General features: G+C 40.6%; 1 protein-coding gene across 3 annotated transcripts in view; it reads left to right on the top strand.

Moving 5' to 3' along the window:
- NDST4 (N-deacetylase and N-sulfotransferase 4) overlaps positions 1-22,948 on the top strand; it is a 133,381-nt gene that overhangs the window by 23,167 nt on the left and 87,266 nt on the right. Inside the window, exons 2-3 of one of the 3 annotated variants that reach the window (XM_028743692.2) lie at positions 4,369-4,475; positions 6,971-8,225. The exons of 1 other annotated variant lie outside the window; for it this stretch is intronic. In XM_028743692.2, coding sequence (XP_028599525.2) covers positions 7,245-8,225 — 981 coding nt within the window. In that variant the 5' untranslated portion in view covers positions 4,369-4,475; positions 6,971-7,244. The remainder of the gene's footprint in view (positions 1-4,368; positions 4,476-6,970; positions 8,226-22,948) is intronic. One more of the 3 variants, XM_028743691.2, reaches the window with a different exon arrangement.

Below are 22,948 nucleotides of genomic sequence, written 5' to 3'. Positions count from 1 at the left end.
ACAAGAAAGGAGGAGGAGTGGTGTTATATGTCAGGGATGTGTATACCTGTGAAGAGATCCAAGATTTAGAACCTCAAAGCCAAAGTGAGAGCATTTGGGTCAAAATTAAGGGAGAGAAGAATAACAGAGACCTCATTGTGGGAGTTTACTATAGATCCCCAAGCCAAACGGAGGACATAGATGATGCCTTCCTGGAACAGATGACCAAGAATGCAAAAGGAAGGGAGATAGTAGTAATGGGGGACTTCAATTACCCGGATATTTGTTGGATGTCAAACTCAGCCAAGAGCATAAGGTCAAACAGATTCCTCACTGGCCTTGCAGACAACTTCATTGTCCAGAAAGTGGGAGAAGCAACAAGAGGAACAGCCATTTTAGATCTGGTCCTAACCAATGTTGATGACCTGGTTAGTGGGGTAGAAGTGGAAGGATCATTAGGCGCGAGTGATCATGCTCTTCTAAAGTTTACTATACAGCGGAAAGGAGCAGCCAAGCATACTAGGACTCAATTTCTTGACTTTAAGAAAGCCGACTTCATAAAACTTAGGGAAGTGCTGGGTGAGATCCCATGGACAGTAATACTAAAAGGAAAGGGAGTTCATGATGGTTGGGAGTTTGTTAAGAAGGAGATAGTAAAAGCACAACTTCAGGCAATACCAATGAGACGGAAACATGGAAGGTGCCTAAAGAAGCCAGGGTGGCTATCTAAAGAACTTTTAACTGAGTTAAGATTAAAAAAGGATGTGTACAAAAAATGGAAAAGGGGGGAAACCACCAAAGAGGAATTCAAACAAATAGCCAGCACATGTAGACACAAAGTCAGAAAAGCTAAAGCACAGAATGAACTCAGGCTTGCTAGAGAGGTTAAAAGCAACAAAAAAGGCTTTTATGGGTATGTCCGTAGCAAAAGGAAGAACAAAGAAACAGTGGGGTCACTCAGAGGAGAAGATGGTGAAATGCAAACAGGGGACACAGAAAGGGCTTAACTCCTCAATGCCTTCTTTGCCTCAGTCTTCTCTGATAAAGAAAACAATGCCCGACCTGAAGAATTTGGAACAAATGATTCAGCAGAGGAAACACAGCCCAGAATAACTAAGGAGATAGTACAAGAATACTTGGCTAGTTTAGATGTATTCAAGTCTTCGGGGCCAGACGAACTGCATCCAAGAGTATTAAAAGAACTGGCAGATGTGATCTCAGAACCACTGGCAGTCGTCTTTGAGAATTCCTGGAGAACAGGCGAAGTCCCGGCAGACTGGAGGAGGGCAAATGTTGTCCCTATTTTCAAAAAGGGGAAAAGAGAGGACCCAAATAATTATCGCCCAGTCAGTCTGACATCAATACCAGGGAAGATTCTGGAGCAGATCATTAAGCAAACAGTCTGTGAGCACCTAGAAAGGAATGCTGTGATCACCAATAGTCAGCATGGATTTCGGAAAAATAAGTCATGTCAGACTAACCTGATCTCGTTTTTTGACAGAATTACAAGCCTGGTAGATGAAGGGAATGCAGTAGATGTAGCCTACCTTGATTTCAGCAAGGCATTCAACAAGGTGCCCCATGATATTCTTGTAAAGAAGCTGGTAAAATGCGGTCTTGACTATGCTACCACTCAGTGGATTTGTAACTGGCTGACTGACCAAACCCAAAGGGTGCTCATCAATGGTTCCTCTTCATCCTGGAGAAGAGTGACTAGTGGGGTGCCACAGGGTTCTGTCTTGGGCCCGGTCTTATTCAACATCTTTATCAACGACTTGGATGATGGACTCAAGGGCATCCTGATCAAATTTGCAGATGACACCAAACTGGGAGGGGTGGCTAACACCCCAGAGGACAGGATCACACTCCAAAACGACCTTGACAAATTAGAGAACTGGGCCAAAACAAAAAAAGATGAACTTTAACAGGGAGAAATGTAAAGTATTGCACTTGGGCAAAAAAAATGAGAAGCACAAATACAAGATGGGTGACACCTGGCTTGAGAGCAGTACATGTGAAAAGGATCTAGGAATCTTGGTTGACCACAAACTTGACATGAGCCAACAGTGTGACGCGGCAGCTAAAAAAGCCAATGCAATTCTGGGCTGCATCAATAGGAGTATAGCATCTAGATCAAGGGAAGTAATAGTGCCACTATATTCTGCTCTGGTCAGACCTCACCTGGAGTACTGTGTCCAGTTCTGGGCACCACAGTTCAAGAAGGACACTGACAAACTGGAACGTGTCCAGAGGAGGGCAACCAAAATGGTCAAAGGCCTGGAAACGATGCCTTATGAGGAACAGCTAAGGGAGCTGGGCATGTTTAGCCTGGAGAAGAGGAGGTTAAGGGGTGATATGATAGCCATGTTCAAATATATAAAAGGATGTCATATAGAGGAGGGAGAAAGGTTGTTTTCTGCTGCTCCAGAGAAGCGGACACGGAGCAATGGATCCAAACTACAAGAAAGAAGATTCCACCTAAACATTAGGAAGAACTTCCTGACAGTAACAGCTGTTCGACAGTGGAATTTGCTGCCAAGGAGTGTGGTGGAGTCTCCTTCTTTGGAGGTCTTTAAGCAGAGGCTTGACAACCATATGTCAGGAGTGCTCTGATGGTGTTTCCTGCTTGGCAGGGGATTGGACTCGATGGCCCTTGTGGTCTATTCCAACTCTATGATTCTATGATTCTATGAAGGCAATGTGTGGCACAGGCATGCATGGAGGAATCCATAACTGCTCATTAACAGCAGAGAAAAATTTCAGCCGCAAAGCTCTCTCTGCATGTATTCCATGCAGTGGCCTCTGGCTAGTTCAACCACATGTCTAGCATCACCCCTATATAAAGAGAAAGTATATGCAGTGTTGATATACTGTCCTGAACAAAAGTCCATGGGATATGATGAATGCTTCATCAAGGAAGTAGAGATTAGGGTCAATCTAAAGTTGCAGGGGTCTTGGGTATCTCTAAGCAGACAACTGGCTCCAGCAAGGTCTGGGGTTAAACTGAAGCCTTTTATCTCTCCCAAGTTCTGTCCACTCACCTCTTTTGAAGCCTTAAAGGGATAGTCCTCTGGCCTAGAGCCCAGAACTCCACCAGCAATGAATCAGCTCCTACTCTGCACACTCAACAGGCACTGAGGAGCATGAGACCTATGTTGTTAAGGGAGCCAGTTTCATCAAGGGATGTCATCTCTGGGGTTCAATGTTCAATGAGGTCAAGGGACTTCATACAATATCAAGATGAGAACGTAAGAAGAACACTGCTGGACCTTCTCACCCAGCACCCAGCTTTCAGAGTGACCTATGGGAAGCCCATGAGCGGACCCCAAGTGCAATTGCATTCTCCCCACCCACAATTCCCAAAAACAGATACTCAGAGGAAAACTGCCCAGTAGTTCTGTTCAGAAATAGCATTCGAACAGTTCCACTCTTCCGCCCATTAAATCTGAGAAGTGAGTGAACAGTGGTTGCTTTGCATTTGGCTCTTGAGATACCATCAAAGTTTTAAGAAGGACAGGAAGTTTATAAATAGTGTCTAGATCACATTGCTTACTGAAAACTGCTGATGTAAATTCCCATCTTGAAGGAATTGCTCCTTTCATTGTAGAGTTGAAATTGACTAGGGGTTTTGATTTTGAAGCCCATTGTAAGTTCTGCTATTAAAGCAAAGGAGCTTCTTCTGATTTGTTATGTAACTGGTGGAAGGAAGAGACTGTCTGTTTCACTGCTGTCCGTCACAATCTTTGCACAAAATTATCCCATCTTAATATTTTATTTCTACTATAGTGGCTTGAAAAAGCAGCGGTGAAACTGATAGACAAGAAACCCCTTCACTGTAAAGATGGAAAATATGTAATTGTCATTTCCTTTAAATATACACAAATATAAACACAGCTGGCCTTTGAAATTAGCATTTTTCTGAGTTTTGTAATACAGTTCTCCAAACAGAAATGTGTATGTTGTGCAATCAAGAGAGAAGAAAAGGGGGGGGGGGACCTTCTATCTACCATATTGTTCATAACTCCAAGGAATATTATGTTTGCAGTCACAAGTTGCCATTGTTTTCAATATCACCCTGCTATAGCCGTACTAATTTACAGATCATAGATACAACCCCACCAAAGTTAAGTGCTTTTAAATCCCATTAAATCTAATGAGAGATTTTAAGCATAGCCTTAACACTTTCATTGATGTGAACAGAACTTAAATGTTCTTAATTTTGACTAGTTTGTGCCTTCATATTTCCAAAATTAGAAAACAGAAGGAGAGCATTTAAAAATAAACCTGCATCTGTCAAGATGTTTCCTCATGATTGGGATTTTGTTAGCTATATTATCAATAATTTAATCCAAAACAGATTTTCTTTTTCACCAAATACTATTTTCATAGCTTAGAATTCTGGTGCCCAACTCACCTTAAGAGAAAGAAAGACAAAAAGAGAGAAAACACCAGCCTTCTAATTTCACCTGTCCTACTGGTCCAAAGTAAGAAATATTGTAAGTATTAATATGATAGCAGTATATTATCTATGAGAATTTACATTATATTGTTTTAGCAGTAAAGTCTCCAATACACTTTTAAACCTGTTCTTTAGCTCGTTGCGACTCTGAGGTTGATTGCGAAGCCCTTTGTTTTGTAAGCTGTCTCGGTAGTAAAAGAGGTGATAGCAATTCTTGTATGAGGAAAAATGGGAACATATTGCCCTCTAGTGTTGAAAAATATATAACTGGAATGAAAACAAATGAGATTTCATGTAAGAATGCTCTCTCTCTCCCCCCCCCCCCCCCCCTTTTCTGGTAGCAAAAATTCAAAAGGGTTTTTTTGTTGTTGTTCTTGCTTGCTGTAAGGACCACTTATTGATTTGTTTAGGGACAGTGAATAACCCTAATGAGATTGTAAAGCCCAAGATGTGTGTGTGATATTTGATGTACTCCAAAAGTGAAGTTGCAGTGATTTATCAGTGTCACCAGAGCTTCAAAACTGCAATGAACTCTTGTGGAGAATTTCACATGATCTGCTGTATCTGTCTAGAGCCTTATCGCTTTGCAGGAAGCATCTGAAACATTAAAGTTAAGCAAGAAATCTATAAACATTGGCTTAATCATGATTATGATCTCAGTAATTAAGCAGCAATTGAACTGTTACTAGCTGTAGTAATATCAGTAGTAGAAATGATAGGAGCAGTAAACTGGTTATATGTATTATTACATTTTAGTAGGCTTTTGTTGTTGGAGGGGACTTTCCAGTTATACATTCTAATATTCCAGTTATACATTTTTATATATTGTCTCTGCTTTTGAAGCCTTATCTAGAAAACATATTAATCCTTGAAACTCCACCTGTAGTATGGGAGCAGTAATCAATAGCATTCTAATGCTGATCAAGGTTAAGAGTGTAAAGCGTTTTGCATACTATAAGTATTATATAAATATCCATTTTAACAACATTAATTTCTCGTTTCTATATTTACTCAATTGTCATGTTTGGGGCCTGCCAAATCGATCATATACATGTATACTTAAAAGTAAGACCCACTGACTTCCATGAACTTACAATCCTATGCACACCTACTCAGAAGTCCTATTAAATACAGCAAGCTTACTCCCAGGTAAGTACAGTTAGGTCTGCAGCCTTGTTTCCAAGTACATGTGTATAAGATTGAAGCTTAACCTATAAAAACATTGCGGTTATAATTGCCACGAGTCAGACCTCTCCAAATGGAGGGTGGGGTGTGCTGGCTTTCCACGGAGAGGACTGAAAGTCATCATTTATGATTGAGAAGAAGCAGCAGCAAGGTGGCCCAACTGGTGTATCACAGCATCTAAGACCAAGCTTCTGACATTTGGTAACAATCTACAAAGCACTGACTATGAATACACTTCATTGAAGTTAAACAGAAAATTACTATGGGTAGTCAGTCAGCAACGCATGAAACTCTTAATCTCTGGGCAAAAGTTTCCTGCATTGCAGGTGGTTGGACTAGATTACCCTGGTGGCCCCTTCCAATTCTACAATTCTGTTATTTTATTTACCCAGAGCCAGGGCCGGCTCTACTACAACATTAGGATGACATTTGCCACGTGCTTCCTAAGCTAGCCTACTGTCCTCATGTGCAGTGGCAGAAGCTGCCCTATGGCCAGTCTTAAAATAAGGTTCAGCTACAAGGCCAGCTACATGGGAGGGAGGATGATATCTTGTCCTTTGCCTCAGGTAGCAATTTGTCTTGGGCCAGCCCTGCATAGCACATGCTTGGCAGTTCAGAATATTGAAGAGAACAGGCTCTGCTGTATATGCAGTTTAATTATCTTGGAGCATGTCATTAAAAGGGACCAGAGACTTCTGTGCAAGGAACAAGAATCCCCCCCTCCCAGCATTTTCTCAGGGCTGCTCCACCTACTGATCTTAGAGGTGAGACATGAATTGTGAAGGCCAAGCTATAAACCAGTCTCCATTCTCCCAGTCACCTGGACTCTTAAAAAATTTATATGGGTGCCAAGAAACATAAACATTCCACCCCACCACTCCAAAACAAATACAGGGTTGTTGTTGTCTAGAATCTTAAAATCTTATGCCAGGAGGCTTGCTATAATGTAAATGACCCTTCTGAGAGCAAGACCAAAAAATCCCAAAGATTTCACTTGCTGAATGTTTGGATAAGATTTACCTTAACCTAAAATACCTCTTTGCCATCATTCTACTGTCCTTGCTATTAACCTTTAAAGTCAAGTTCTCTTAACCTTAATTCTGCTTTTATGTAACACAATTCATTTTGACTCTAATTACTATAGCATTTTTAATTTTATATATATATATATTATAAATTATAAATATTTTTCCACACCTAAATGACACCATGAAGGCATCCCACTGTCGTCATCTATGGTGGAATCAATAGAACTTTTTTTTAAAGGTGACTAGCTTATTTAATTAACACATTTTAATTGCTGTATGGATTTTTCTTAACCTACTCTAATTTCTCACTTTGTTGCAGATAATGTTAATTGTCTTCTCCATTGATTATTGGCAACTGGCGCTTTCAGAGAAGACGGCTTCCAGTATAGATTTCCAACTCTTTGGACTTCCAGCTCTCAGAGTTTCATAGTTTTGAACACCCCCCTTATAAATGCATTGCAATGGTCACATGAACGTTTGGAGAGTGGTACTGACACCATCACTTGGTCTGTTTATAATGGCACTTTAGAAGGAAGAAGCCAATTGTGTTTTTTTAGTAACTAAATGAACAAACATAAAGTGCTGCAAAAAACATGAATCTTATTGTGAAGCTTCGTAGAAGTTTTCGAACATTGGTCGTTCTCTTAGCCACTTTCTGCTTAGTGAGCATAGTCATTTCTGCTTATTACTTGTATACAGGTCACAAGCAGGAAATAGCCCTCATTGATACCACAGGAGGGGCGGAGTGTGAGGATCTTAAACTCTTGCCATACAGGTCAATGGAGCTTAAAACGGTGAAGCCCATCGATCCATCTAGGACTGACCCGACCGTGCTGCTCTTTGTGGAGAGCCAGTACTCTCAGCTCGGCCAAGACATCATAGCCATTCTGGAGTCAAGTCGGTTTCAGTTTCAGATGGTGATTGCATCAGGAAAAGGGGACCTTCCTCCACTGGCAGACAATGGCAAAGGGAAATACATCCTTGTAATCTATGAAAATATTTTGAAGTACACCTCCATGGATTCATGGAATAGAGAACTCCTGGAAAAATACTGTGTGGAATACAGTGTTAGCATAATTGGTTTTCATAAAGCCAATGAGAACAGCTTGTTGAGCACTAAACTCAAAGGATTTCCATTACATCTCTACAATAATGCCGCTCTGCAAAACTGCTTAGTAAACCCCCAGTCTCCTCTGCTTCACATTACCAAAGCCCCAAGGGTTGAGAAAGGCCCATTACCTGGTGAAGACTGGACCATTTTCCAATATAATCACTCCACTTATCAACCAGTGCTTTTAACAGAATTTCAAGCTTCCAAACCATTCCCAGTATCGCTGCCTAAGGCTTCTCTCTATGCCACAGTGATTCAGGACCTGGGACTTCATGATGGGATTCAAAGAGTTCTTTTTGGAAACAATTTGAACTTTTGGCTGCACAAACTCATTTTTATAGATGCCATCTCCTTCCTGTCAGGGAAGAGGCTTACATTGTCCTTGGATAGATACATTCTTGTCGACATCGATGACATCTTTGTTGGGAAGGAAGGGACAAGGATGAATGTTAAAGATGTGAAGGTAAGACAAGAGTGAATGGTGAAATCTCTTCTCAGCAATACATTTCTGACACATAAAGCATCAGAAGGCTAGTAATACCTCTCAACAGTGTTTTGTCCTGCAGTTTGCAAACACCCACCAATCTTTTCACTCAGGGGTGGAGAAGCTGGGACAATCATCCCTGGCTGAGGCTGATGGGAACTGGCACCCAACAACATTTGTAGGGCTACAGTTTTGCCATCCCTGCTATAGGTGTTTAAAGGATGGAGGTTAGGCATTTTATTTATTGATTCATTGCCTATTGTAAATCTATCCATTCTCCAAACTTCTCAAAAGAACATATGAGTCCTGCTTCCAATCTGCTCTTCATAACTGCCTTGTGAGGTAAGTGAGGAAGAAGGATCTGATTAGCCCAAGGCCATCCCGTGAGCTTCACAGATGAATGGGAAGCCAGGTCCCCTCAGTTCCTGTCTGACACTCTGTCTCCAATACACCACACTGGTTTTTGTTTGTATTTAGGCTTAAAATGTCTGGATTTATTTGTTTCCAGTTAGAGGACTTGTCTCTAACATTTCTGCTAGGGTAAATTTTGAGGTGGGAAGCTAATAAATCATTCTGTAAGAACTGCCTGTCTTCCACACCTTAGCAATGATCATCAGGCTAGTGGACCAATGCTTTTGCTAGTAAGAACCAAATCAGAAGGGTGGCAAACCCAAAAATAGTGAATAAACAACTTGGTCATCCAAGGGAGCTCATTGAACTCTGGATTTAGTAGGCCTTAATGCACCCATGGGCCGCTATGTGAAACAACTAAGTGTCTTTGTACTAATAAAGTTTGCATCCTGCTAAGACACTCTTGTTGACTTGAAGGGAAATGTTCTTGGAAGTTACATCCAGAGGAATCCTCAGGGAAGAAACTGGGCAAGCCTTACATACAATTTTGAGATTAAAAATAAATTAGCAGGACTAGTGATATGCCTAATTAAATCCTCCCCGGGACTTGTCTAAATGTATCTAAATATCAAATTAATCATCATTATGGGAGCCAATACTACAACCATTTCTCCATTTCAGTACAGAGAGATTTTCATTTATGGATGATTGTTCACCTTGTAAATGCTGTTTTTCTTTCTGTCTCTCTCTCTCTAAGAGATATACAAATATATATACACATATATAAGCACCCTCTTTGAGCTTCTTTTCCTCACCTGTTGTCCAAAGAAATCAAATCATAAAGATAGGGCATGGCTCATCAAATGTTTACCATTTGATTTCTTTGTTATTCAGGCCAGGACAACAAGTGGCGAAAAGAAACCTGAAACTCCAGCTGTTCCCTAATGAATCAAACAAAGGCAAATAAATTCTTTGTTGACTTCTGTATATATGGATTTGCAAACCTCTCTCTTTGTTTTTGCAGAGTTTTTTTTTTTGCTTTTCCACCCCATGCATAGTGTCTCAAATAACCTCGATGTTAGGAGCTGCAGAAATAAATAAGAGGCATAACCAGATGCCCAGCCAAGTCCAGAGACTGTTCTTTGTTTTCATTGGGGCGTGAATTTAATGGTGCATTCCTCATTCTCAACCCCAGCAGCAGGATCTTGTCCAAGATTTTTCACTTTGAGCTTCTGACAATACCTTTTCCTGATGGGAAAAAAAAAATCAGACAGAATCATATAGAACCTGGGCATCAAAATGACAGTTTTCTCCAGCATAAGCTATCCATTACTCAAGATATGCTGAGGCTCCTGTCTGGTCATATCTGCTTTCTGGGGTTTGGTGATTAATAGGGCCTTTTTGATAGCAGCACCTTAATTACAAAACTCACTTAACATACTTGCTTGGCACTATCTTTCATGCCCCAGGCAAAGTCCATCCCATTCTTTCAAATGGTATTAGAAGATCTCAAATGCTTTTTAGTAATAGGTCATTCATTCATTCATTCATTCAGTTACTAGTTGCTGTTTCATGTGTGGGTTTTCCCCTGTGTTATTTTCAGAAGCTGCCTTAATGCCACACCTAGTGAACAATAGAATAAGCATGCATGCATGCATACATACATACATACATACATACATACATACATGTGTGTTTGGGGTTGTTCTATTTTTACAGAACTAGAATATTTGCAGTGGAAATCAAGTCCATCAGATTATGGTGGCTTTCCTGGTTATATGCAATATTGTATCACACTTCTCACTACTGTTACCATAACAGCAGACTTGCAGCCTCAATGTAACTAAATTTACTTGGAAGAAAGTGCCATTTGTTGCAGTCAGATTTCTGTAATTAATTGCACTTAGGATCCAATCTTATAAACTATCACTCCACATTAGAGTTCCAAGAATTGGGGGGCAAAGTAGATGTGATGAGGGCAGACATCCACATGCCTGCCTCATGCACATATTATATTTATTTGCATGTATTTATTATTTGTATAGCCACCTATCAATAGATATTCTTCATGTGGCTTTAAATAAAACAACATAAAAATGCAAGGAAGAATAAGAGAAATCAACAATAAATAATAAAAGACAACAACAACAACAACGAGACAACATAAAACAATTTACAACCAAAACTTAAAACAATTAAAACCCTGGATGAATTAAAAGGTGCTGGAATGATCAGAGAGGGAAAAACCAGGTGAACCTCTCTGGGAAGGTGACCCTGTTCCTGGCATGCCTGCTCCTGTGCAGGCTAATATTTGGGGTATTTTTTATTTTAAAAAAACCAAGTGAGACAATATGAAGCCATATAACTCAGACATTACAGCCAACTATGTGTTCAAAAATACTCTCTGCCGTAAAAAACAAAAACAAAAAAAACCAAAATTTATTTCTGCAGTGATTCTGGACTATAAAATTTCTGGTCTGTGTAGGTTTCTCCATCACAAGAAATGGGGAGCTCACAGACAGATTTCTCTAGACATTTTGCGAAATCAGGAGATATTTTCATATTACTGAAACTTGTATCAGAATTGAACTTTGAGAAACTATATGCCTTCCAGAAAACCTATTTTTAGGTGAACACTTTGTGTGGCTTAAATGTGTAATTTAAATACATTTTTTCATTAGACAGTTAAATGACCAATTGCATTTGGTGAAGATTATCTGAAAGTTGATCACTTTGTGGTCTCAAAATGCTTATGGTTTAACCAGAATGGATGTGGTATGGACTTTTGACTTGAGCTAAGGTTATGGTTTGCCAGGATATAAATGCCTGTGAGATATGACCAGTAGCCTATGTTAGGGTTTGACCAGGAAGTGGGGGGTGGCGAATGCATTTGGGGTTCAAATGCAAAAAGTGGTTGTTAAACCCTATCTTCCATACCTATTGTATCCTAATCCCTCTTCCAGGGAGCTCAGCATAGAATAGATGTTTCTATCTATTTTATCCTCATGAAAACTCTATGGGAAAGGCTATGCTGAAATATTGTGCTGGGTTAAAAGTGAGCATCATGGCTGAGTTGGAAATTGAACACAAATCCTCCCAACTCCTATTCCAACACCTTAACGACTCTCTAATAAACACAACGAGAGCTCAAAATAGTATTAACACTACAGATAATCACTGATTTTAGGAACCAAAGTTCTTCCATATGCTTGTATGGAAGGCAGAAGCTCTGGAGAAAAGTACTGAAGGAACAGCATTCTAATCTTTTAGAGTTCTTTGAGAGGAACAAAAAGCTCATGGATAGGAGTGGTGAAGTAGGCACTGTCTTCTTCACCAAAGACTCCTGAGTAAGCTTAGCATTCATGGGGTAAGAGGATGGATCATCTAATGGATCAGTAATGGCTGAAGCAGAGAGAATGAATTAATGGACCAATCTCACAAAGTAGGGGTATAAAAAGTGGGCTCCCCAAATGATTTATATTGGGACTGGTGCTTTTAAACTTGTTTCATAGAGGTGAGCAGGGTGGTGTCCCACTGACAACAACAAATTGTTCAGGGATTGTGAAAAGCTTCGAAAGGATCTCTCTGAACTGGATGAAGGGTATTAAAATGGCAAATGGGGTTCAATGGTAAGAGTTGCGCTGTTCAAGTAAAGTTCCTTGGTTTCCTGTTTGCTTCATTCACAAAGTTTGCAGCAGAAAAACATGACAGCTATCAGAATTTTCTCTGCACTCACTGGATGCATGAATGGAGTAGCCAGAGGCACAGCCTTAATCCATTTTGCTACCTGTGATCAATACCTTCCTATTGATAAAAGATGTTTGCTGTCAGAAGGGAGGATACCTGCATAATACAACAGCTTGAGATTAATCAGTAGCCTGCATTTAGCTTTTAGCAGAAGCTTCTGATTTTTAGTGTTTTATTTTATTTGCTTTCAAATAAGATTGGTTTCTCTAGGTATTTGTTAATGAGTCATTTACAGGCCATAGAATTTTAGAGCCCATTAGTATCCAAGCCAAGTTCTTTCCTAATGAACATTATACAGTACTGAAAAAAACAAAATCTCAGTGATTGGTTTACAGTAAAGGAAAACTACTGAGACTTCGAATACTATCTATCAAGATGTGCAGAACTGAAAATCAGTTTGCATGACCTTCCCCAATGAGTTTAAGCAACCTACTTGGCAAGAGAAGGAAAAGGTCAGGAGGAGACAAGGAGAATGGATTAAATCTAAAGCATATAGAGCTGTGGTTTATGTATTTCTGGCTGCCTAATGCTCTTTTTTAAAAAAAGATTGTTCTTTTCTGCTGTGCTAAAACACTAATACCTGATTTAAATGTTCAGGAAGGGTCCATGGTACAATCCTCACAGGGCTATTCCATCTCAGGATACTTGGAAAGAGGGTTGCTCATCTGAATGGGTCTCCAAGATAAAATATCTCTGTGCATGAAAAGAAAAATGAAGACATCAAAATTCTAGCACAACAGCCTTCCTGACCTTTTGGTACACTGATATTTTTTTCCCATGGCATTAGTTCCAAAAACCCTAACTTGGGGTAGAAGCAAGTTCCTTATCAAAGGATATAGCAACCCACCACTGAGTTAAAAGTTAGACCTGGCTAGCTGCTGAGTAATACAGTGGTACCTCAGGTTACAGGTGCTTCAGGTTACAGACGCTTCAGGTTACAGACTCCGCTAACCCAGAAATAATACCTTAGGTTAAGAACAGTTTCAGGTTAAGAATGGACCTCCAGAACGAATTAAGTTCTTAACCTAAGGTTCCACTGTACAGCATTGGATTTTTGCTTTCCATTATGCTTTCTATTACCCATCACTTCTCTATTTAAAAAAACAATTCTGGTTTGGTTATGTTGCATTTGCAACATTCTGTTCAGCAGCTACACATTCCAAGGACAGAACTGTCTGAATATTTCACAGTGTACTCAGCAGTGACTTTCACAAACCAGCTTCCCATTCGAGATGCAAATATTCAAGAAAAAGAAAATGCTAACAGACTGTGCAAACATGATGCTCCAGGTTGACAAAATGTGTGTGGAAGGGGGAGTAGTTTCTTGATTGATCTGTTTGCTTTACACCCAGACCTCAATAAAATTTTCAGGGTGGTTTACAAAATTTCAAAGCACATGAAACTAAAGTACAACTTAAAAAACATACAGCAATACAAACAGTAAAATCATTAGAAGCAACAAAACAACAACAGTAACCATGCTTATTCTCACACTTAATCAACACTGAATGTGAACAACTTCACAGTCCTTCCTATTTTCAGTATCCCTATCCTCTCCTTTTAATGGGCAATTCAGTTCAGTTCAGTTACAGGGGGAGGAATAAACCATGACTATTATTTGTTCTGTGTTCAGGTATATCTACCAAGATGGAAAAATGCACCCCAGATGTATAGTTTCTTATTTGTTCTGAACAGCTAGAAATACATTAAATACCTGGTGCAATTATAAAACATTTCTTGGTAGAAGGGCACTTGTTTTCCTATATGATATTAGGAGTTAAAAAATGTTAGTGCATGGCATGGTTTAGCAGCCTTCTCTGTGCATTTATTCCATTTCCCTCTGGGCCTCATGACCCTCAAACATTCCCTTTGGTTCACATGTTCTAAGCATTAACCTTCATCCCTTACTTCTCAAATGATATAAAATGCCATTAGTCTTTGACACTTCCTTGGATTTTTGAAGGCCTCTATTTTTTACCCTCACCTGGTCTTTGTGCATTAAAAAGCACTTTGAACTCTGAAAGAGGCTCTCATTTCAGTGCCATAAAGACACAAATACATATAAGAGTCACACAGATCTTTTGATCATAGGGAATGAAATAGCACCATAACATCAGGGGACTATATTCTACATGTGTTCGGGAGAAGGCGTTAGGTGCGATAAAACTAATTATAGTGCTTCCATTTGGTACATTCTCTGATCCTTCTGAAAGAATCACTGATGTTATTACATACAAAGGACAGAAAAGAAAATGTGGGCTGCCCCCCCATCCCAAATCCTTCCCCATCTGTGGCCAAACTTTTAGATAGAGTTGGCATAAAATGTGTGTATAAAATCAAAAGTCTGTAAGTGAGTACCCCTATGTTGATAGTATAAATTACATTAGCTGCATTTCTTCTTTCTTGGCATTTATTGCAGAGTGTTGGTTGCCCAAGAGCATTAAAGACTTAACAAACATGCCTTCAACCTGGATATGATGCAAGTGCAAGGGGAGGGGAGTAGGATGAAAGGAAGGGGAGCATTTGATAAACAAGGTTGTGGATGCACTCTGCTTCACACATTCAACATTACACACACTAGGAGTCTGGTGTTCCTCTCCCCATCCATTTCCATTGCATCCAGTTTGAATGCCAACTTAAGGGTACTTTAAAAGATGCACAAAGAAGGTGTTCGAGTCCAATAAAACTGTCAGAGGCAAGCCCACGATTCTCAGGGGTTCTGCTCACCTGTGGGATGAAGAACTGCAGCTTGTTTGACTTCATTGGTTAGTTAATCTTCCTCACTAAAAATGAGAGAGATTCCCACAAAAGATGCCACATTACAAATGACAGACCATGCTGTGATTTCTGGTCTTTAATTACCATCATAGCCTTATCCAGGCGTTCTTGTAAAATGCCACATGCAAGGAGGAACACAGGGTCAAGCATATTAACTCTACCCCCTTGTGCCCATTCCCCTCACCTTCCAGGAATTTGAGGCTGACTGTCTGAATCAGGTGTGGGTAACTTTTGACCCTCCATACATTGCTGAACTACAACTCTCAGCACCCTCAGCAAGCATGTTCAAAAAGCTGAAATAATGGGAGATGTAGCTCAGCAGCAAAGGGTCCTCACAACCGGCATGAAGCAATGAAGCCTTCTGTACTCAGACGCTTTTGTGTGATCAAGAACCCTGGAAAATCTGGGCTCTACATCATGTGGGAAGCCTACACATGTAGAAGGAAGATCCCAACATCTGACAGCCATTGTCAGTTCCAGGTTTTGTAAGGCCCTTGGGCAAGACATCCTCCAAGGGCCTCTCTCTCTTAGTGAGTCAACCTCTTCATCACCATCTTCAGCAGATGCTCTTCTTCTTCCTCATCGTTGCTACCACCAGGCCAATGATCAAGCAGGCAGTGGCATCTACTACTCCTTATCACCACCATTATCAGGGCCACAGTGAAAGGCTGGTGGACAAACAAGTTGCAGTGGGCAAGAGGTGGAGTTGGTCTACGGAGGTCTTGTTAGTGGGGCCTACTGTTGGCAAGTACCTGATTATGTCAACCCTTGGTGCCAATCTTGCACCCTTGAACTTGCAGAGAGCTTGGGGAACAGGGAATAGAGATAGCACATTTTTCACATGTCCCATTCCACCCAATGTGTGTAATTTCCAGTATATAATAGGATTGTGCACACCTTAATAGGATTGTGCCTTAAATAGGATTGTGCACACCATTCCCCATCCTCCTCACTGGTGCTAATGCAATCTGCGTTTGGGTGACCCGGAAGTGTCTGCGGACAGCGCTGGCTCCCAGCCTATAGAGTGAGATGAGCGCACAACCCTAGAGTCTGGCAAGACTGGCCCGTACGGGCAGGGGTACCTTTACCTTTTAGGATTGTGCACACCATTCCCCATCCTCCTCACTGGTGCTAATGCAATCTGCGTTTGGGGTAGACTTTTGACCTGTCTTTGTCCCTAACCACATGTGATATCAGGCTGTCATCCTTCTTCAAGAAAATTGGCCTTCAATGAACATGGCTCAGGAACAAACATTGGAACTGCTGCAGGAATCCTATCAGGAAAGGAATTTCTAGTTTGGACTGAGAGGATTATATGAACTTCTAAATTAATGAACAGTTGCATGTACATTTCCAGGAAGAGGAATTAAATCAATTAGTCCTTTTCGCACAGAGAACCAAAGTAATTCCCTCCAATTAGAGCTCTTCAGCTTCTCTATTCTTTGTTGAACAATGTGAAATATTTAGGAGAGTGTGGCAAAATTAAGCAGTTTATTAATAGTTTGTTCACTTGTTTTGGTTTTGTTCATTGCCTTACTATTTCAGGAAGCTAGACAGGAGGTAGCTAAAAAGGAAGCAACTCACTTTTTTGGTTAAAGTAGAAGTATGCCTTTGAAGACCACATGAACATAAGAAGAGCCTGCTGGATCAGGCCAATGGCCCATCTAGACCAGCATCCTGTTGTCACAGTGGCCAGACAGATGCCTGTGGGGAACATGCAGACTGGACATGAACACTTAATATGCCTTGTTAATTGGTTAAACCACCAGCAGAAAGCAATGGATAAAGTCAATTTCACCATCGGGTGGTATTCAACTCAGTTTTACTCAAAGTAGACCCACTGAAGTAAATGAACGTGGCTAAGCTAGGGCCATTAATTTCAATAGGTCTACTCAGTGTGTGTTTTCTGGGGGGGGGCGCAGGGGTACACATACCCCTAAACATTTTGTGAATCTTTGTACTTTTGTCCATTTACTGTATTTATTTTCCCCTATTTGAACTATAGAATGGTGATTTTCCTGAGTCAAAATGAGAGTACCCCTAAACATTTTTTTTTAGAAAAAAAGCACTGGGACTGAGTCTACTTTGATTAGGGCATTGAGTCTGATTAGGACACCTCTATATCTGTATGATATTCTGCATAGTTTTTCCTCCCTACACAAATTATAAAACAATTTTAATGTCTTAAAAGTTGCTTATGTCCCTTTCAAATAATAATTACAAATATAGGTTGCATATTCTTTTCATTTCCATCAAGATGGCCTCTATTTTGTCCCACAAGTCATTCTGAACCTTAAAATGCTTCTATTTCCCGTAAACACTAAATTTAATTGTCTTTAATTAGTGAGAAGCATTTGCCAAATCTTAAGCTCAACATAAACAGTGGATTTGCTGTTAGATTTTCTTCTAACACTATGTTGTTGTTTTGTTGCACTTTTGTAGACCTGTGTTTTTGTAAACATCCATGGCACCTGTTTCGTAAATGATTCACAGCACTATGAATGCTTCAAGCTGAAAATTTTCAGGGCGTGCTCTGCTCAACTTTTAACATAATTTCAGCTTTTGAAGCTCGCCGTGTTCATATGGACAAGCTTCAAGACCGTCTAATGCATTTAAGTAGGGAGACTTGAGGGATTCTATCTGTGCTAATTCTAATACAAACTGGCCTTGTTTACATCTTCTGAATTAATGTGTGGATTGTTATTTAGCCTGGAACTGACTTTGGCACTTCCCATATATTCTAATGAAGTTCTCATCTCAAAACCTTAACAAACTACTTTTAAAAAAAAAAGTATTTTGAGAGCAAGTACACTTATTATTTTGTTATTTTGAGAGAAAACGGGAGTGGAACCACTGGAAATGAATGATTAGGGGAGGCAATCTGAACCTTCCCATGCCACCGCTCTGCTCACGTCTGCCAGCTCAACCATCCTCCTGCTGGCCACCAAACATGTGGGCAAACAGGGTGATATCTCCACCAGCAGAGCCCAGCAGAATTCCAGAAATGTGGTGTTTTGTGGGCATTGCTGAGCTTGCCTGGGTTCCACTCGATCCCAAACCACTCTCACAACTGGCACTGGCCAACATTGGGCTTAATTCTTAACATTATTCCTGAATCTGCTCTGAGTCTTACTGTGGCTATTACTTAAAGGCACACTGTGCAATAGTGGGCTGGCTCCCCACTCTAATCTCCTGTCCTCTGCAGGCAGATCATTAGTGCACTGTCTCTTCCCTCCCCTTCTCCCATTCAGTTGCTGCCTAGATAAGAACTAGGCTGTGCAGCCTCATCCCCACCCCTCCATCTCATCCTGGTCCTGCTGAGGTCTGCTTCACTAGTATGCTCCCTGCAGGGAATGAACTAGCAAGCCAGATAATTGCAGCAAAACTACAGTGGGGGCTGTTTGAAAGCCGTTTTGTAAACAGTTCCATGCTGCTCTTTGCAGACGTTGCCTCCTGCCTTTCCTTCTAACCCCCCACCCAACATCTTTCAACAGCTCCAGATCACTTCAGGTGGATTGACCTGACCTAGGTGATTGGATATTATCCCTACTGAATCCAGTCAACATCTGAATTTGCCAAAATTGCCTAACTTGGTTCAGGATTTGGACTGTAATGCAGCGGTGCCACCTTGTGTGTGCCCGCCGTCGCAATGTGGACAGGCAGGTGTGGGTGTGTGACATCGCAAGTCAACTCCTCTTCCTCCTGCTGGCACACTGTCTTTTATACCTGATCTTTGGCATAGGGTTTTGTTTTGGGTTTTTGGTCTCTAGAGGTCCATCACAAAACTGATACATTGCTATTAGAATTGCTTCACCTCCATAATGAATGGATGCACCAACCTGACCCATTTTCTTGTATGTTGCCCAATGAATATTTATTGATGGGTAGCAATATAAACTTTATTATTATAACTAGCAATAACAATAATGATAACTTTCAAGCCCTTAACGTGCTGGAATTGTTGCATGTTATCCAGGTTCCTTTCAATAGGCCTCTGCAATGAAGCAACTGCAGCAGATGAATCACTTTTTTCATTTTTTTAAAAAGCATGGAACATCTCGAAGTCAACTGTTGTCATGTTTCATAGAACTCTACATTAACCTGTGTTTTAAACAATAATGCACATTAATCAACAGGAAAAAGGGGAAACAACCACCACCCATTGTTTCCTGCATCAGAAAACAACACATTAAGTTGTGAATCAGTGCCATGGCAGAAAGGATAGCTAATCTAAACTTAAAGAGCAGTCATAATTATTGTCTTAAAAGCACTCAGCGCTGCAATAAACACTTCACGAAGAATGTCAGTTGTAATGCACTTCCGCTAGTAACAATATTACTTATGTTTCTTTAAATAGGTCTTTGTCTTCTAAATGCATGGAGAAGAAATAGCTCTCAGGCCAACAGCACCACTTAGTATCATTATACAAGAAATTTCCAAGCAACCCAGTTCAGACAGGAGCATTACTAATTCATTGGAGTGTATGCCTAATAGACAGATGGGGAGAGAGAGGAGAATGGTGGCTGTAGAGCAAAACTCCTTACACTTTACTGCCTGGGCATTCTTGTACAGAATCAGCAGCAGTCAGTTTTGAAACATCAACAGATATTTGGCATCATCCACGTGCTGCTCCAGCAGTAGCAGTGGGTAAATCTGCCAATTTCTCAGATTTTTCCACTGTTGAGTTCTGTTCTCCATAGTTCCATATCGGTTTGCTCTTTTTTAAAAAGCCCTTGTGAAAGTTCTTCATTTTAATGCAAATTTATTCCAATAGATAAATTTTTGCAAAACATTTTTGAATGTTATTTGCACCAATAAATGCATATTTACACTCACTACGCCCTAGTCTATGCATTTTTGTATGCATCACTTCACATTGCAAAATTCAGAAAAGTGCGAATTGCTTCAGAAAGTTCAAATTAGAATTGCTTTTCAATGCAAAGTGGGTTGAATTTCTCCCCCAACCCTATTCAATGGGTGCATTGTTTTAAGAAAGGAATTCTTATGACTTTTTGGGCTCTTCCTCACACCTTGTACAACCCATTCCCGTGCCTGTTTACTGAGAAGCTAATCTCATTTAGCTCTCAGAGTTTAGTCCCAAGGGTTGGAAAGGAGGAAGCAAAGTCTTAGAAGTCAGAAGCAGAAAGGATGCAAGGGGACTCAGGCCATTTTCAGGTTGCAACTCCCTGCAAAAACAGCAAAAAAAAAAAAAAATGCTGAAGGGAGGGGGGCATGTCTTCAAGGTTTCCACTACATGCCAATGAGCCAAGCTAGCATGAATTTTAAGACTTAATTAAAGGCAGCAGACCAACTCAGCAATGCAAGTGCCTACAATGGAAACAAGAGAGGCAGAATGATGGGTGAGACCTGGAAAAGGAAATCAAAATCCAGAGTAGGAAGCATTTAGTAAAGGCCCGAAGAAGTCTTTTTCAGGTACTGCACAGAATATCCCTTCCCTTCTTGCAGTACACTAAGGAAAGAAAAGATGGTACTTAAATGGAACTAGATAGAGAGAATCATGTTGTCAGTGGCAAACAATTTAAGAAGGGATTTTTCAAACTTCTGCCAGTGTGTTAGCTGTGAAGTAAGCCTATTTATCCAGTGTGTGTGTGTGTGTGTGTGTGTGTGTGTGTGTGTGTGTTTATTAAATTTGTTAGTCCCTTTATCTTGCCCAAGACAATCCAGAGTGGCTTACACATTTATTTATTTGTATTTCTGTGCTACCCTTTCCCCCAAAGAGGCACAGAGAGGTTAAAAATGGAGGTGACAGAACAAAATGATTAAAAATAAAATAATTTAAACATTTCAAAACGTCTAAAAAGTAGAGATGTTAAAAGTATAAAATGATAGATGCCCCTGTACAAAACACAAAGTACCCCCTGCGTTGACTCCTGCAAGCACTGCTTGCTCTGGGCAATGGTTAATTCAAGAAAGGCTATGTAACTTGAACAGTAAAACTTCTAGAGCCAATCTTCCTTTAACTCCCGGATCAGGAGTCAAACAAGCACAGCTGTTAAGGTGCTTTGCTCTTGAATGTCTCTTGAACACCAGCAGCTTTCTATCCTGCACAGCGAGCTGAATTTTGAAGCTGAAGCAGTGTGATGTGGCACAGGGAGCTGCTCAAATAAAAAGGTGGGGGAGGTCAGTGATCCCATTCAGTGTGCACAAGCACTGGGGCTGGCCTAAAGCAGCTTTTGGCTCCCAACCTCTTCCTCTTAAAACAGAGCTCTATTTCACATCTTAAAGGACCACAGGTTCCCTGCCATGGGAAGAATGTGGTGAAGCGGCTAGTATGCTTATGCTTTCATTTCCTGCATCTTTCGGAGTCTTCTCAAAATGTTTTCAGTTTTCTACCACCAGGAGAATTTCTTTAATTTGTTTATTTCCCTTTCCATCAATGTATTATGCATCAGCCCGATCCATTTATTTATTGCCCTACACAGGCTGCTAGCAACACATGCAGCCGGCAGATTAAATTCTTGCTCTTTTTTTTTATTGCCGTGCCATTCTCGATTCAGTAGCTTGACGCCAATATCAGTTTTAGCTTAGCCTTCGCTTCCTGTTTGTTGGCCTTATATCTTATTCATGGATTTAATAGCTCTGTTATCTGCATGTCCTTTGTGCAGATGCAATTCCAGTGCCACCGTAGCAAACATTTGAATTATTGTGTCTCAGCAATTGATCTGTCCCGGTATAGTGAGAGAGCCTTTTTACCATGGGAAACTATGTTATATAGAAAGCTAACGTAATCACTATATAAATTTTAACACACCTTCAACCAGTTTGTGGTATGTGTGCATTGGACTCAGGAACCAAAGGAAACCTGACTTAAATCTAATAAGGACTGGTGAGTGGATTATTTTGTGATGGAGGACAAATTACGGTACATCTTTAAGGCTAATGTTAGGACAAATGTGTGCTTTGAACTGGATGGGGTGGTGTGGGGTGGTGTGAGGCAGGCTGTAAATGTTTAAGCACCCTTCTCTTCCTCACCAGTTCTCTGCTCTTTTCCCACCTCATGAGGCATGCTTGAAAAGAATAGAAAAGAAAAGAAAAGTATTTGGGACGCTATTTAGCATATATGATAAGGTTTCATGTGATCCCCTTCTGCATTGAAACTATGTGTGTAGGCGTCTCACTGCTGACTAGCTCCATAAACTAGAAGTATGGGCCAATTCCCCACCCTGCCCCAATGGCTTCACAATTCAAAAACTATGTAAAGGGGCTTAAGTACCTACCAAACATACCGAGAGTTCCCCTACATCAGTGTTTTTCAACCTTTGGTCTCGAGATATTTCTGGATTACAACTCCCTTTGGCTAAGCTGACTGGGTGTTGTGGGAGTTGTAATTCAACAACCTCTTGGAGACCCAAGGTTGAAAAGCACTATTCTATATAAAGGAGAATCCTGATTGACCCAGATTTCCTCTACTGTGAAGAAACCCAGTGTGTCTACACATAGCTGCCAAATTTGGAGCTTTCTGCAGGCATGTCCATCAGTTGTAGGGAGCAGGTCAAAGGGTGGGGGAAGCTGCAGGGACTCCATGATTATCTCACACGTGCTTTCAACCTGTGAGGTGATGTGGAATTGTGTGGAATCCTCCCTTGCTTTTTGAGCAAGAGAGACAGAAACAGGGATGAACCTCAAAGTGGGGAACAATGAACTGAAGGAGAGTCTAAAATGCTGAGGATATTGAAAAAGAAGACACACGTATACCTCTTTCATTGTGATGGGCACAACGTGCAAATATTAAGCTTGGCAGTTTCAATAATGCTAAGTTCTCACATTAATCTTTATGTTCTGAAAGAAGTGACTTTTTGATTTGA

This window comes from Podarcis muralis, chromosome 9, assembly GCF_964188315.1.
Source record: "Podarcis muralis chromosome 9, rPodMur119.hap1.1, whole genome shotgun sequence".
Lineage (NCBI taxonomy): Eukaryota > Metazoa > Chordata > Lepidosauria > Squamata > Lacertidae > Podarcis > Podarcis muralis.
Note: the sequence above shows the minus strand (reverse complement) of the source record. Positions and strands in the feature narration are given on the sequence as shown.